At 41.2% G+C, this 16,801-nt stretch overlaps 1 protein-coding gene across 10 annotated transcripts in view; it reads left to right on the top strand.

Annotated features, from left to right (window-relative positions):
- Window positions 1-199: 199 nt before the first annotated feature.
- The window catches only part of OXCT1 (3-oxoacid CoA-transferase 1), a 169,846-nt gene continuing 153,244 nt past the window's right edge, over window positions 200-16,801 (top strand). For 6 of the 10 annotated variants that reach the window (XR_014061356.1, XR_014061357.1, XR_014061355.1 and 3 more), the window contains exons 1-3: window positions 200-363; window positions 10,012-10,120; window positions 11,830-11,920. Coding sequence is in view for 6 of the 10 variants with exons in the window: in XM_081517565.1 (XP_081373691.1) it covers window positions 286-363; window positions 10,012-10,120; window positions 11,830-11,920 (278 nt within the window). In the remaining 4 variants the exon portion in view is untranslated. Of the gene's footprint in view, window positions 719-10,011; window positions 10,121-11,829; window positions 11,921-16,801 lie in introns of all 10 variants that reach the window. The other 4 variants (XR_014061354.1, XM_081517562.1, XM_081517561.1 and 1 more) reach the window with 1 other exon arrangement.

Raw genomic sequence — 16,801 nt, 5'->3', positions numbered from 1 at the left:
TCCGGGCAGCTCGAGGCACGCCCGACCTCTGTATCCGACCGCCGCCAGGCTGGGACCTTCCCCCGCGACCCGCCCCGCCCGCGGGCCCCTCCCATCTTCGCTGCACCGTCTGCCAAGCCCCGGCGCCAGAAGACCCGCGACGTCACCGCAGCGCTATCGAGCCTCCAGCCCGCCCCCCGCTCGCCTTCCTTTTCCTCCCGTCCCGTGACGCGGCGGCCCGGCGGCGGCAGTGAACACACTCACACGCTCTCTCCGGCCCGGCCTGCGCCCGCCGCCCACCCGACCATGGCAGCTCTCGCACGCCTCTCCTCGCGCCTGCGGTTCTGCGCCTCCGGCCTCCCCTCGGCGGGCATCTGGTCCAAGGTAAAGTGCAGGTGAAGAGCAAGGCCGCGCCCGGAAGAACGCGGACGAAAGCCCGAGCGTTTTTTCTTGTTTGCTCACACCCACAGTCTCCAGCCCGGGAGCCGGCATCTGGGCGCAGGACCCAGGGCCCCGAGTCGCGCCGACGCCTCCTTGCCTCGCTGCTTCTCCTGGCTTCCTTGACTTGGTTCTGCACCTGCTTCCCCAGTGAGGCGAGATGAGGCACCGAAGGGCGCGGAGAGGCCCTGGCTCGCGTCTCCGTTTCGCTGGCAGTTTCTTGGGAAGGGGCTCTGGCGGCCGGAACGGGACCGGGACGGTTCGCCGGCTTAAGGAGGGCAAGGGGGGACGGCTGCAAGGGGTAGGTTTGCGCTCCGAGTTGGGAATCTCGGGGCGGAGGTCCTTCTACAGGCCCAGAACTGAGGGCTGGGCTAGCCAGGGGTCGGCTTGAGTTTGCCGCCAAGGGGGTGGAACGCTGCGCCCTTTCTTCTCCCAATGGGGCTGCGCTGCACCTCGGCAGTGGGAAGCGGAACCCGGACTGGAGCGCTCGCCGGCGCGTTTACCTCGCTAAGCCGAGTAGCCTGTGGAGGTCTGGCGATGCCTAGGACGCGGGCTTCGAGCGCGGGCATCCCTTTCTTCTGAGGCTCTTTGGGATTTCCGTTTTCAAAGTTCTTTGCAAACCTTGTCCACTCTCACTGAAAACGCTTCACTAACGGTAGTATCTCGAGGCCCTCGCGCTGCGATTGTGGGGTGATGTGCCGTCTTTTTTTCCCTCGTGCTCTGTCCCCGCCTGTAAGCCCTCGCCCCGGTGCGGTTCTTATCCGGAGTTCTCGGACAGGACCGGAGTGCCAGTCTAGGAGACTAGCTTACCTCCTCTACCTCCGTCACCACGGGAGCCTCTTCCTTGGAAGAGACAAGGAAAAGTGATGTTTTTGAATAATAGTTCTGAGCTTAAAAGTGTGACTTGAACACTTATCTCCTCACAAGGAACTCTTCCTCACCGTTGCTCTTGCATCTTACTGGCATCCACTCTGAGAGCGGTGAATGGAGAGGGGCTGTCACAAAGCCCGGTAGGTGAGTGCTAGATCGTGATTAAGAACTGGAAAGATTTACACATAAATGCCTGTTAGGAGGCATTTTGATAATTGCAGGTAGCTTTGGATTTGTAAAGCATTGTTAGAAGGGAGCTCGACCTTCTGTCATTGCTGTGGGCGCTGAAACGAGTGCAAATCAGGACACAGCGGCCTCCTTGGGCCAAGGTTAATAACATTCCTTGTTTTGGCACTTAGATGTGTGTGCATGCTCAGTCGTGTCCAATGCTTTGCGACCCCATGGACTGTAGCCCCCCAGGCTCCTCTGTTCATGGAATTTTACAGGCAAGAATACTGGCGTGGGTTGCTATTTCCTACGCCAGGGGATCTTCCCGACTGAGGATCGAACCCACGTCTCTTGTGTCTCCTGCATTGGCAGGCAGATTCTTACCCCTGGGCCACCTGGGAAGCCCTGCTAGTTACTTATTTGCCTAAATGTAATTTACTTATTTTATTAAGTGTATTATTAAACTATTCCCAAAGCCTAGCAAACGTCTTCTTAGATGGCCGAGTTACAAATTAATGGGTTTTCCTGTAGCTCATCTCTCCTTCAGGATTTGTTGATCGTAGGTCCAACTCCCCTTTCTCGGTGTTCCTCCAGCACTTGGCACTTAGATCGCTTACTGCTCACCCCTTAAATCCTCACCTCCTACTTGGTTAACCGTAACACTTGTGTACTTGTTTAACTTTTTGAACGTGTAGACATCATCTTCATAACCAGATGAAATTTGCAGACCTTATTGTATGCCTTATTCTTCATCTCTCTGAACATTACACACTGCCATGCATAGAACAGACACTCAACACATTTCCTACGTGGATGAGAAAACACTGTAGGCAAACTTATGGAGTCACCTTGAGGATATATATATATTTTTTTTTTTTACTAAATATAACCAACAGGTAAAATGAGGTAGTTTTTTTTTTTCTTGTTTGTTTGTGATAAACATGTTTTCCAGACTTGAGTGTGCATCAGAATTACGTGGAGGCTTCATCAAATAGATTGCTGTGTTCATCCCCAGAGTTTCCCATTTAGTAGGTCCTGGCAGGAGCTCAGTACTTTGCCTTAATTAGTTCCCAGGTAGTAAAGCTGCTGGTCTGAGGACTGCACTTTCAGAGCCAGTGGCATTGGCTTTGGCCTAAACAGACTCCCCGAAAGTATCTTCCATCTTCCTTAGTCCATGATTGTTTTGGAGGGTATGTTTAATACTATTTTCCATTCACTATAGAAAATTATTACTGAAAAAATAATCTTAAAACTACCATTAACACTTTAGCTATTTCTCTTCTTTGAAAACCATCTTTTCCAGATTTATCTCCAACCCCAGACTTCCTGAACTGCCTTCCTTCCAGTACAACTTACTGGTTCATGTCACTCAGCACTTCTCAAGTCTTTCTGATCAAAAATGAACCAGCCATAAAGTGGCTTTTTCCTCCCTTGTTTTGTTTTTATTATGGTTAACAGCACCGGTATCCATCCAGAATGTAAGCTAGAAATTTGGAACCATTCTCTCCTCTGCTCTTTTCTTTAACTTCTGGTTGATCACCAGTGTCATCTGTAATAATTCTGCAGTTATTTAGTGGCTGTTATCCTTGTAAGTTTGTAAGTTTCATTAGAGGAGAGACTATGCTTGTGAGGTTATTTGTTTGTTAACTCTCTAGTCTCAGTATTTAGTACGAAAGGGAAAGTTGCTCAGTCGTATCTGACTCTTTGTGACCCCATGGACTATACAGTCCTTGGAATTCTCCAGGTCAAAATACTGGAGTGGGTAGCCTTTCTCTTCTCCAGGGGATCTTCCCAACCCAGGTCTCCCACATTGCAGGTGGATTCTTTACCAGCTGAGGCACCATAATGGGTATCTTAGAACAAATAGAGGAATGAATGAAAGAATGGGTTCCCCTGCCATTTTCCTGATTGAGGCTTTTCGTATGAGAGTTGTGACATCGCTGTTTCAAACAAAACAAAACACTTTGCTACTTTGCTGTCCTTTCCTCATTGAAGGATGAAGTTGAAGCTCTCCAGTGTTGTCTTTAAGGCCTTTTGCTACTTGCCCCGACTCCCTTACCAGCCTGATCTTCATGAGCTTCTCTCCACAGTGTGATCCTGCATGCCCTCGAACACACAGTCTTTCCACATCTTGGTACCTTTGCTCAGGCAGCTCACCCTTTCTGGAATCCCCACCCTCATTATTTTTTTTTAAGTCTTGGCACATTTTTACACTTTCTGATCCGCTAGGCAGAATGCATTGCTTATTCATCTGTGATCCTTCGGAGTGCTTCAGGACATCCCTCCAAATTGGAATAAGATATGTACGTTCCCTAGAAAACAAAGTATGCTATTGCTGTAGAGCACTGCCCCGTGTCAGCAACTCCTGTGAGCTCCTTGTGATTCATTTGTGTCATAAGTGAGTGATTAATTATTAATGACAGTGTCCATCGTTGGTCAAAACGGGTCCAGTGCTGGATACCTAAAGCATTTTAGCACATGTCACTGCTTCCTCTTGTCAGTAATGCCATGCTCTCCTTGCAAGACTGTGTATATCCACTTGCATGTTAATGCTCTTTCCTTCTAATGGTGTTCTCTAAACCTCTCTCCAGATAGCCTATCCTCCCCACTTCTATATATCCAGCTTTGAGACTGACCTGGGCAATGTCAATCTTTCTGTGTCCTGATTTATTTAACTATAAGGTGACAAGGTAGAGAGAATGTGGGTGTATAGTTCCTATCATTAGGATAAGATTTGTTTAAAAATAAAAAAAAAAATGTGGTTTGTGAATTTTCCCTCAGAAATCTTCAAAGTGAAGTGCATTTTCATTGTACTAAGTTCTGGAGTGTTGAATGACAGAAAAAAGAGAAATTTAAGTGAAAGAATTAGTGATAGAAGTGGTTAGAAAGGAAGGAGTTCTGGATTGGGAAGTCATGAGATAAAACTTAGGCTCCACAGTGGAATCTGATCTCAAAGATTAAGTGTAAGAATTTGAAGATGAGCACAAAGTAGGAAGAGGGAGAAGATTTTGAAAGCACTAGATTTAATAAAAAACAATTTTGCACTGCAAGAATTTTATTTCTTAACTTCAGTATGTACTGAATTACTATTATTTCTTTCCCTCAATAGTATTAGCAGAAACTAGTGGCAGCAATGAGATGGGATTTTGCAGAAGGTAGGAGGGTGGAAAAACAAAACAAAATATATTATGTTAATGTAAAGGAAGATCTCAGTGGAAAAAAAAAATTACTCCTAAAATCAATAGCTCTCAAAGCTGTACAGTTCATTACTCTTCATTCTTTCAGGTAACTTCTGCAAAGTTGAAGGTTATTTTATTTATATACTTATTTTTGTAGCAGATTATGCTTGGGTTTTTTTCACATCATTATTTTAATATTTAAAATATAGTAGAAGGTAGAGCAGTTTAGAGCTCTGCTTGAATTCAGTTGTCTTAGGAATAAAGGTAGGTGATTAGAGACATATTTCTCTCCACCTCCCTGCCAATTCTTGGAAGGTGTTGGGTGTCTATTTCTTGACCGCTAGAAGCAGGGAATGTGGGAAGGGATAGTGGGCAAGGAGTATGTGTGTCAGAGAACAGATTCCAAGGCTTTCTCAGGGGTGCTGCCTCCCAGGTTCTGGGCAGTTTGCTGGACTTCAGGCCTTGAAGATCCACAGCAAACTTTCTGTGGTAACTGTCCTCAAGCATCATGCTTCCTCTTTGCCCCACTGCCTGCAGTTCATATTGCTGTTTGCCCAATAATCTTTGGATATTTACACTGGCAACTTGATTGCAAATAAAATAATTACATTAAAGTAATCTTAAAGCTGGGACTCTTTTTTTTTTTTTCCAAAATCCTCAACAAAGATTGCTTGGATTAATTGGCTATAGTATGGATCATGTTAAATTCTTTGTAAAATCAGGAATGTGTCTGTTTTTGCATGCGTGGAGGGTAGAGTGGGGAGGTTAAAAATGAAAACTAAACTCCCAATCAATGTCAGGTTAATCTTACTGCCCTGGCGGGGAATGGAGAAAAGGTTGCATTTCCCAAGCAAAGATCATATCCCCTGGGTATCTTCTGTTATCCAGGCTCAGGGATAAGTAGATCTTAGCTTTATAATAATAATACATAATTGTTTGATCCGTACTACATCCCTGGGAAACAGTTATCATCATTTGTATCATTCTTTTTTTAAAAAAAAAATATTAAGAAGAGTGTCTTGTTATGTGATACAATTACATGTCTAATTATATGGAAATCATTGACAGGAATTTTTAAAAAATGATCATCTTTTTGTAAACCCTGATAGCTTGGTTGGTAAAGAATCCACCTGCAATGCAGGAGACCCTGGTTCGATTCCTGGGTCGAGAAGATCCTCTGGAGAAGGGATAGGCTACCCACTCCAGTATTCTTGGGCTTCCCTTGTGGCTCAGCTGGTAAAGAATCCACCTGCAATGCCGGAGACCTGGGTTCAATCCCTGGGTTGGGAAGATCTCCTGGAGAAGGGAAAGGCTACCCATTCCAGTATTTTGGCCTGGAGAATTCCATGGACTGTATAGTTCATGGGGTCGCAAAGAGTTGGATGTCACTGAGCAACTTTCACTTTTGTAAACTTAATGTCACTGCCAAGGCCCCCCAACCCCCGCCAAAATTAAGAGGCTCAGAAATTAAGTAATTTTCTCCAGTTAATACTTCTACTGGCATTTGAAACAAGGATATTTTAGACTCTGAGATTAATAGAGTGTGGCCCATTATGCCACTGTTTGTTTCTTAGTCAATAGATATCAAATGTTGTTATAATAAATAGATAATAAATATCAACAAATATTGTTGAACTGAACATATGCAAAATGAATAGACCAATGCTGAGTACCTATAAATTCTTTATTATCTTGAGTCCTTCTCACATTCTCTGAAAATATGAATTAGTTTATTACTTTTAAGCTTTTGATTATCTGGGTAAATGTGAAACACTTGGGTTTTTTCTAAAATACTTTTGAGGTTGTTTTTGGGAGAGATGTGGCACAAGCTTCTCAGTAATTAAAAAAAAAAGATTTATATATGTTTTGGCTGCCTTGGGTCTTAGTTGTGGCACTTGGGATCCATGCGAACTTTTAGTTGTGGCAGGTTGGATCTAGTTACCTGACCAGGGTTCAAACTTGGGCCCTCTGCATTGGGAGCTCAGTCTTAACCCCTGGACCACCAGGTAAGTCCACTTCTCAGTAATTTATGACTGTTTGTAATGAATGATACTGTTCATGGGGTTCTTGCAGCAAGAATACTGGAGTGGCTTGCCATTTGAATTGTGATTGAGAAGACTCTTGAGAGTCCCTTGGACAGCAAGGAGATCAAACCAGTCAATCCTAAGGGAAATCAATTCTGAATACTCACTGAAAGGACTGATACTGAAACTGAAGCTCCAATACTTTGGCCATCTGATGCAAAAAACCAACTCATTGTAAAAGACCCTGATGCTGGAAAAGATTGAGAGCAGGAGGAGAATAGGGCAACAGAGTTCTTCATGAAAAAATAAGACACTCATAAAGGTTTGTTGTACATAAGTAGTAAAACAGAAGTAGTATAAGACTAAGGATTTTTGAAAAGGACAGAGAGGAACATATTGTGGTAGAGGGCCCCAGTTAATAGAAGACTAAACCTGGGAACTGGTCTTGCTTTAACAGTGTGGGGTAAATTACAAGATCCTTATATCTTCAGAAACTTCACTTAGTAAAATGAGTTGGTTGGATTAGATACGTGTGTATTTTTCTCTTCTCCGTTTTTTAGGCGTGTGTGCATGCTCAGTTCTGTCTGACTCTTTGCCACTCTATGGACTATAGCCTGCCAGGCTGTCCTTGGGATGTCCCAGGCAACAGTACTGGAGTGGGTTGTCATTTCCTTCTCAAGGGGATCTTCTCAACCCAGGGATCGAATCCCCATCTCTTGTGTCTCCACTGTACCACTTGGGAAGCCCCTGTTTTCTAGGAGATATCCTCAGTTTCATTTCAAGATATATATGTTGGCCTCGTTAGGCTATCACATTTTTAAGTTCTAAGATTAAAAACATATTTTCATATATATGTGTATGTTAAACAGAATCAAGTAAATCCCTGCTACTTGAGTATAGGGCAGAGGAGACAGCTGTTGGTGGTTCAAGCTCTTTCCTTCCTATCCCCGCCTCTGCTTATTTCCCTGTGTGTGGGCAGTGTGCCACGGTAAACCACTCTTCCTCATCTGACTTTGACCAAGGTTGCAATTTAAAAGGACAAGGGTCATTTAGCAACCTATACCTTTGCAAATCTCACTGGACTTTCAGTATAGTTTCTTAATCTCCTTTTGTATTGTGTGTTAGTTGTTCAGTCGTGTCCGACTCTTTGCAACCCCATGGGGTGTTGCCCACCAGGCTCCTCTGCCCATGGAATTCTCTAAGCAAGAACACTGGAGTGGGTTGCCATTTCCTTCTCTACCTTTTGTATTAATTGACACTTTTTATGACCAACCTAGACAGCATATTAAAAAGTAGAGACATTACTTTGCCAACAAAGGTCCATCTAGTCAAAGCTATGGTTTTTCCAGTATTCATGTATGGATGAGATAGTTGGACTATAAAGAAAGCAGAGCGCTGAAGAATTGATGCTTTTGACCTGTGGTGTTGGGGAACTCTTGAGAGTCCCTTGGACTACAAGGAGATCCAACCAATCCATCCTAAAGGAGATCAGTCCTGAATATTCATTGGAAGGACTGATGCTGAAGCTGAAACTGCAATCCTTTGGCCACCTGATGCGAAGAGCGGACTCATTTGAAAAGGCCCTGATGCTGGCAAAGATTGAGGGCAGGAGAAGGGGACGACGACAGAGGATGAGATGGATGGATGGCATCACTGACTCAATGGACATGAGTTTGAGTGGGCTCTGGGAGTTGGTGATGGACAGGGAGGCCTGGAGTACTGCAGCTCATGGAGTCGCAAAGAGTCGGACATGACTGAGCGACTGAACTGAACTGAATGCACACCAAATAACCTGACTTGCAGCAGATAGTACACTGTGATGAGACTGGCCATGCCCCTCTTGGAGTTAACAGTTCGCTACTTTTCTCTGGCATCCATAAACTCTAGAACCTAGAAGGGAATGAGTTTTTTGTGTGCTGTTCTTGTCCCTTCCGAAGGTATTTTTTGATACCCAAGATTGGATCAAGGCCCAAATCTGTAGTATTTATAGTATTGAGAGCAGCAGTTATATCTTAATACTTACTAGGTTGGAATAAATAGCAGAGTATTTGTCACATAGTGGGTTCTCAGGAAATATTTGTTGGTTGTATTGCTATCAAAAGTCGATATTGACACTGATATTGTGAATTTAAGTCCCATCATACACAGTATCTACTTTTTTTCACTCTTTCAAGGGGCCCCAAATGACACAGAGTTTTCCTTATATAATAGAAGATATAGATCATAAGGGGATTCTGGTGGTAATTTGTGAATAGAGTATGTCCACCCTACTCTTTTTTTTTGGTTGTTGTTATTTATTTGTTTATTTGGCCACTCCGGGTCTTAGTTGCCACACACAAGATCTTTTTTTTTCTTATTTGTTTTTATTGAAGTATAGTTGATTTACAGTGTGTTAATTCCTGTCATACAGTAAAGTAATTCAGTTATACATATATATATATATACACACACATTCTTTTTTTAAATATTCTTTTCCATTATGGTTTACCATAGGATTTTTTTAAATTGAAGGACAATTACTTTACAATGTGTTAGTTTCTGCTGTACAACAAAGTGAATCAGCTATAAGTATACATAACATATATCCCCTCCTTCTTGAGCTCCCTCCCCGCCCCCATCCCACCCTTCTAGGCCTTCACAGAGCACCGTGCTGAGCTCCCTGTGTTTCACAGCAGCTCCCCACTGGCTGTGTGTTACACATGGTGGCATATATATGTCCGTGCCACTCTCTGTTCGTCCTGCCTTCTTTTTTCCCTGCTGTGTGCACAAGTCTGTCCTCTGCATCTGTGTCTCTATTCCTACCTTGCAGATAGGTTCCTTTTTCTAGATTCTATATATATATATATATATGTTGATATTTCTTTTTCTCTTTCTGACTTCTTTCACTGTGTATGACAGACTCTAGGTTCATCCACCTCACTACAAATGACCCCATTTTGTTCCTTTTATGGCTGAGTAATATTCCATTGTGTCTATGTACCACAACTTCTTTATCTATTCATCTGTCGATAGACATCTAGGTTGCTAACATGTTCTGGCTATCGTAAATAATGGCATGCAGTATCTTTAGTTGTGGCACGTGAACTCTAGTTTCGGCATGTGGATATAGTTCCCTAACCAGGGATTTCACCTAGGTCCTCTGCATTGGGAGCCTGGAGTGATAACCACTGGACCATCAGGGAAGTCTCTGTCCATCCTACTCTTAAGATGAACTACTTACAGCCCCACTCTTTCAAAGACAAGCTAGTGAAATTATCCTTGTATATATAATAATTGAATACATTCATATATATGCAAAATAAACACAAGTTTCCAAATGCTTGTTCCCTTAAAAATGTTTTTTAATGTTTTAGGGATGTATTTGCTACTTTTCAACTAGCACACGTCACCATACCAAATTTTATACAGACCCAGTGGAAGCGGTAAAAGACATTCCTGATGGTGCAACAATACTGGTTGGTGGTGAGTAGTAGTATTGTTTTCCTTTTGATTTTCACAAAGCAGGGAAATCATAATGGTGAGGTGATTAGAAAGGCTAATTATTTTATTACTTTGTTAATAAATGCCAGTTATTAGAAATGCCAGTTATTTTATTGTTTAGTTATTGATTCTTTATCTTGTTTTAATTTATTTATTACATATTATCTATTTTTTGTTATAGTGTCCCCTTCCTGAAAGTTTAGCAAGGTTTAGCACTTCATATTTGACCTTTTCTTTCCTTTTCTATTTCTTTACCTATTATTTGGAAAGCTGACAACTTAAATGGGGATATCTTATTAGTAGCTTTGAAAAATCCCTAGATACTTGGGAATTCTGCTTAACTTAAAACGTTTGCATTACAAAAAAATAGTTTGCATTGATCTCAGCAGCCCACACTGGCCATTCCTTTTGTTCCTCCTCATTTTGGAAGCTAGAAAGCACATCCACATCTATCTGTTAGTGAGCCTCTCAAGTTCTATTGCTTCTTTTTGTTTAGAATGTCTTTTAGCACCCCGTCTCACACTCATTAAACTTGTTGCCTGATTCTTATATGTTTCTTTGGATTTCTAGGCTTTGGTCATAAAAATCAAGCGTTATTTTTAGGGCTGCTCTTCATTCATTCATTCATTCAACTCGGCAGTCATTGAATTTTAGACCCAGTACCGTTTGAGGGATTGTGTGAAAGAAATGAAAGTCATTGGCTTAGGCTTCTAGACCTGCAGAATCTACTCAGGAATGTAAAACAAACATGCTTGAAAAAGTAACTGTGTAAAGGTTCAATTTTAAAGTGGGAAAATAACAAATATGTAGTTAAGTACAAGAAGAACAATGTAGCTGGCTGTATTAACACGTTGCACTTGGCTTTATACTTATGAATCAAGGACTTGGCAGTGATGTCTGATGCTATATAATGATGTAAAACATTTGGAGATAGCTATATGACCATTTATTTTATTTCATTTTTTTTGAGGTTTATTTGTGCTTTGTTTTTGCCAGTAGAACTTTAGTAAAGTGACTTGCAAACTTTTTTGATCTAAAAACACATTTTACATCATAATCCAACAAACACACATGTATGTAATATATATACATATGTAAGTGAAACAAAAGTTTTTCCAAAAATGTCTATCCTGAGGGTTAATTTTTTTTTTTTTTGGAAACTTTTTTCTCAAAGCAGTTTTAGGTTTATAACAAAATTGACAGGAAGGTACAGAAATTCCCCATATACTTCCTCCCCGCACATGCATAGCCATTATCAATAGAGTGGTACTTTTTTTTGTTTTAACCAAGGATGAATTGCATTGACATATCATAACCACTAAAATCCACGGTTCACCTTAAGGTTCACTTTAATGAAGTAAATAATGTTGCACATTCTATGAGTTTGGACCAAAGTATAATGACATATATATATATATATATATATATATATATCATTATAATGCCATACAAAGTATTTCACTGTTCATGAAAACTTCTATACTCTGTGTATTCATCCCCCCCACTGCCTCTCAAATTCCTGGCAACCGTTGATCTTTTTACTGTCTGTGACAGATATATCTGTGCATTTGCACAGTAGGTCTAATAATGTGCTGGTATATTTTTCTTTTTTTAAAAAGAGTAACAGATACATTTCCTTGGAATAAAATTATCCTCTACATAAAATTATTTATCTTCTTGGCCCATTATAGGTTTTGGGTTATGTGGAATTCCAGAGAATCTTATAGGAGCTTTGCTCAAGACTGGAGTAAAAGGACTAACTGCAGTCAGCAACAATGCTGGGTAAGTGTGTGTTTTTAAAACAGTTGACTTGAAAGAAATAATAATCCTTCATAATATTGAAATGAAGTCTATCAGTGAAGTGAAATATTTCTTCACTGATTGCAGCAGTAAGCTTAAGGATCAGAAGATAGTTTTATCATTCCAGTGTTTAAGACTCCACGGTGCCAATGCAGGGGGCACAGGTTTGCTCCCTTGTCAGGGAACCAAGATGCTGCAAGAAAAAAAAAATGTTCAAACTGAGCCCTTCATTTTAAAGTTTATTTAGTTATTTATTTTGTTTTTGGCTGTGCTGGGTCTTTATTGGTGCACAGGCTTTTCTGTAGCTGTGGCGAGGTGGGGCTACTCTCTAGTTGAGCACGGGCTCTAGGGCGTGTGGGCATCAGTAGTTATGGCTCCTGGACTCTAGAGCACAAGCTCAGTAGTTGACGAGCACAGGCTTAGTTGCTCCGAGGCGTATGGGATCTTCCTGGATCAGAGATTGAATCCATGTCTCCTGCATTGGCAGGCAGGTTCTTTACCACTAATCCACCAGCAAAGCCCCCTTTCATTTTAAAACTTAGAGATTTTATGTTGTACCTTATTGTAGATCTTTATTTAGAAAGGCAGATGGACATCCATTTGAAATCTGTTTCTTCTATTTTGGTTATGCCCTTACCGTAGAAGATACATGAAGAATATAATCAATCATTAAAAATGTTGCTGGTCTTGGTAGAAAGAGGAGGGTATGCAGCCAGCATTAAGACAGTAGGCTTGCATATCAAAATGGTCAGCAGTGACCCATAAAATCTTAATGATGAATGCACTGCATTTTAAGATATATTTAGTTATCAAGGGAAAGGCCATTTTAATTCACAATGGTAAATGATCAGCTCTGCTAACAATGAAAGACTTTAAAGATCTTAAAAATTAAAGAAATTAACTAATTTGACAGTTTAGTGTATTATCATAAATGCAATTTAGAAGAAATAGCACAGATTATTTAGGCAACAAAACTGATCTACGTCGTTGTTTTTGTTGTTCAGTCGGTCAGCCGTGTCTGACTCTTTACAACCCCATGGACTGCAGCAAGCCAGGCTTCCCTGTCCTTCACTGTATCCCAGAAGTTGCTCAAAGTCATGTCCATTGAGTCAGTGATACCATCCAACCTTCTCAACTTCTGTTGCCTCCTTTTCCTCCTGCTCTCGATCTTTTCTAGCATCAGGGTCTTTTCCAATGAGTTGGCTCGTCACATCCGGTGGCCAAAGTATTGGAGTTCCAACTTCAGTATTAGTCCTTCCAATGAATATTCAGGGTTGATTTCCTTTAGGATTGACTGGTTTCATCTCCTTGCTGTCCAAGGAGCTCTCAAGAGTCTGCTCCAACACCACAGTTTGAAAGCATCAATTCTTCAGTGCTCAGCTTTCTTTGTGGTCCAACTCTCCCATCTGTACATGACTACTGGAAAAACCATAGCTTTGAGTATATGGATCTTTGTTGGCAAAGTAATGTCTCTGCTTTTTAGTACACTGTCTAGGTTTGTAATAGCTTTTCTTCCAAGGAGAAAGCATCTTTTAATTTCATGGGTGCAGTCACTGTCTGCAGTGATTTTGGGACCCAAGAAAATAAAGTCTGTCACTGCATTTTTTTCCTCATCTATTTGCCATGAAGTGATAGGACCAGATGCCATGATCTTCGTTTTTTGAATGTTCAGTCTTAAGCCTACTTTTTCACTCTCCTGTTTCACCTTCATTAAGAGGCTGTTTAGATACTCTTTGCTTTCTGCTGTTAGAGTGGTATCATCTACATATCTGAGGTTGTTGATATTTCTCCTGACACTCTTTTGATTCCAGCTTGTGCTTCATCCAGTCCAGCATTTCTCATGAAATAAGCAGGGTGACAGTATGCTGCTGCTGCTGCTGCTAAGTCGCTTCAGTCGTGTCCGACTCTGTGCGACCCCATAGACGGCAGCCCACCAGGATCCCCAGTCCCTGGGATTCTCCAGGCAAGAACACTGGAGTGGGTTGCCATTTCCTTCTCCAATGCATGAAAGTGAAAAGTGAAAGTGAAGTCGCTCAGTCGTGTCTGACTCTTGGCGACCCCATGGACTGCAGCCTACCAGGCTCCTCCATCCATTGGATTTTCCAGGCAAAAGTACTGGAGTGGGGTGCCATTGCCTTCTCCCTGACAGTATGCAGCCTTGATGTATTCCTTTCCCGATTTGGAACCAGTACATTGTTCCATGTCCAGTTCTATCTGTTGTTTCTTGCTCATTTTTTTCTTTGCTGACTTTATTTATGCTATTATTTTTGCTTGGAAGCCTGTCCACCTCTCTGGGTATCCACATTTTTTCCCATCTTACAGAAGCCATATCCAATTAGAGAACTACTCTAGCCTTCATTGATGTTGTCCCTTTCTGAATTCCTGTGGAGATAGTTAGCCTGTCTTTGTGTACTGATACGTATTTATTATCTGTGATGTATATTACAGGCCAATCCTTTTACTTAGAGTAGTTGTCTATTTTCTTTTTTTTTTCTTTTTTAGCTGCACCATGAAGCATGCAGGATCTTAGTTTCCCAACGAGAGATCAATCCCATGCCCCCTGCAGTAGAAGTGGGGAGTCTTAACCACTGGACTGCAGCGAAATCCCTAGAGTAGTTTTCTGTTTCCTACTATTTATGCTTAGCCTGTAGTCTCAGAGTCATTGAGACTTGAAGCTGGTTGGGATTATGGAGACCATCTGTTCCAGTTCCTTCATTTAACAGGGGAAACCCTCTGTAAATAGAGAAGTAACTTGTTCATGGTCACTTGTTATTTCTGAAACACATCCTGTGCCCTTTGAACTTACTTAATGTTTATTAAAAATACTTTTGATTATCGGTACTTGGTTGAATTTCCCTGATAGCTCAGTGCTTCTAAGGAGTGTATGCATGTATGCTAAGATGCTTCAGTCATGTCTGACTCTTTGTGACCCCATGGACTGTATAGCCTGCCAGGTTCCTCTGTTCATGGGATTCTCCAGGCAAGAATACTGTAGTTTATCTAGGCAAGAATACTGGAGTAGGTTGCCATTCCCTTCTCCAGGCGATCTTAGCAACCCAGGGATTGAACCCATGACTCTTACATCTCCTTCATTGGCAGGCAGGTTCTTTACCACTAGCACCACCTGGGAAGCGCAGGGAGTAGTACAGGTTAATGTAAATTTCTGATGCAGAGTAAGTGCCGATAACCTACTTCATTGAACTCAAAGAAGGCCCTCTGCACACCTTGATTGGCAGTTGATTATCTTTTTTTTTGCAGTTGATTATCTTAATTAGAGGTGTTTAAGGTTTATAGGGATGAGGGCTTTGTTTTGATAATTAGAATCAGATAAATGAGGAGGACAACTTAGTATGTCTTTATTTGAGAACTAAACATAGTGTGAGTTCTGGTGTAAAGGGAGAGAACATGGAATTAGAAGTAATGGTTATCACCAATATGTTCAATCTAAAAAAATGATACAAAAGAACTTATTTCTAAAAAAGAAATAGACTTACAGACATAAGAAACAAACTTTTGGTTACCAAAGGGGCAAGGAGATGGGGGAGATAAATTATGAGTTTGGGTTTAACAGATACACAAAACTGTATATATTTATAAAATAGGTAAGCAGCAAGGACCTACTGTATAGCACAGGGAACTATATTCAATATCTTGTAATACTCTGTAATGGAAAAGAAACTGAAAAAGAATGTATACGAACATATAACCAAATCACTTTGCTGTACACCTTGAAATTAATACAACATCGGAAATCAGTTCTACTTCATTTTTTAAAATAAGAAAGTAATGACTATTTTCTCCTTTAGAAAAAGACTTCATCTTTATAAGTTCTGCCTGAATTGGAAGTCTTCCAAAGCTCAGGACTCCTAATTGTCTGGTTTTTTTTTGTTTGTTTGTTTACTTTTAATGACCACTAGACCTGTTGGCCTGAGGTACCACTTACTTTGCTATAAATAGTGACTATTAAATGTTGATAAGACAAACCCTCCCTTAGGATCACTGAAATGAATCAATGCTTTGATATGGGTTGATTAGAAAAGCGGGAAAATCGCAGATGTTCCTCGATTTTTGGAAGACTTTGACATACGAATTACAAACCTGGATGAGCAAATGTTTCACAATAAACTTGATTTCACGTATTAAATCACAGAGTCAAGGGAAGAATAGGTGTGCTATATTAGTCATTTTATTTTCTCGGGACAAGATTATTTTAAATTACAGTTCTTGAAGGTGGGGATTTAGACAACTCCAAGGACAACCCCACTTCATGTAGAAGACTAGTAAATGCTGGTAATATGTACAGCAGATATACAGCATATGCTGTACATATGTACAACAGTCCCCCCATCAGTGGTTTTGCTTTACATGGTTTGAGATATGCGGCATCAACCTTGGTCTAGAAATATTAAATGGAAAATTCCAGAAATAAACAATTCATGAGTTTCAATTACAGGCTATTTTGAGTAACATGATGAAATCTCACGCCCTCCTGCTCTATCCTGCCCTGGATGAGAATCATCTCTTTGTCCAGCGTATCCACTGGTTAGTCTCTTAGTTACTCCGTTATCAGATCCATGGTCATCAGTGTTGCCAGAGCGCAGTGACTGTGTTCAAGGAACACTTATTTTACTAAATAATGGCCCCCAGATGCAAGAGTAGTGATGCTGGTAATTCAGATATGCCAAAGAGCAGCCATGAAGTGCTTCCTTAAAGTGAAAAGGTGAATATTCTGGATTTAATAAGGAAAGAAAACGATTGTATGCTGAGATTGCTAAGATGTATGATGAGAATGAGTCTTCAGCCTGAAATTGTGAAGAAGAAAAAAGAAATTTGTACTAGTTTTCTTGCAGCATCTCAAGTTGC

This window comes from Giraffa tippelskirchi, chromosome 8 (genome assembly GCF_054371585.1).
Source record: "Giraffa tippelskirchi isolate mGirTip1 chromosome 8, T2T-mGirTip1v1.2.pri, whole genome shotgun sequence".
In the NCBI taxonomy this organism is placed as follows: domain Eukaryota; kingdom Metazoa; phylum Chordata; class Mammalia; order Artiodactyla; family Giraffidae; genus Giraffa; species Giraffa tippelskirchi.
This window is presented reverse-complemented; position numbering and strand designations above follow the sequence as displayed.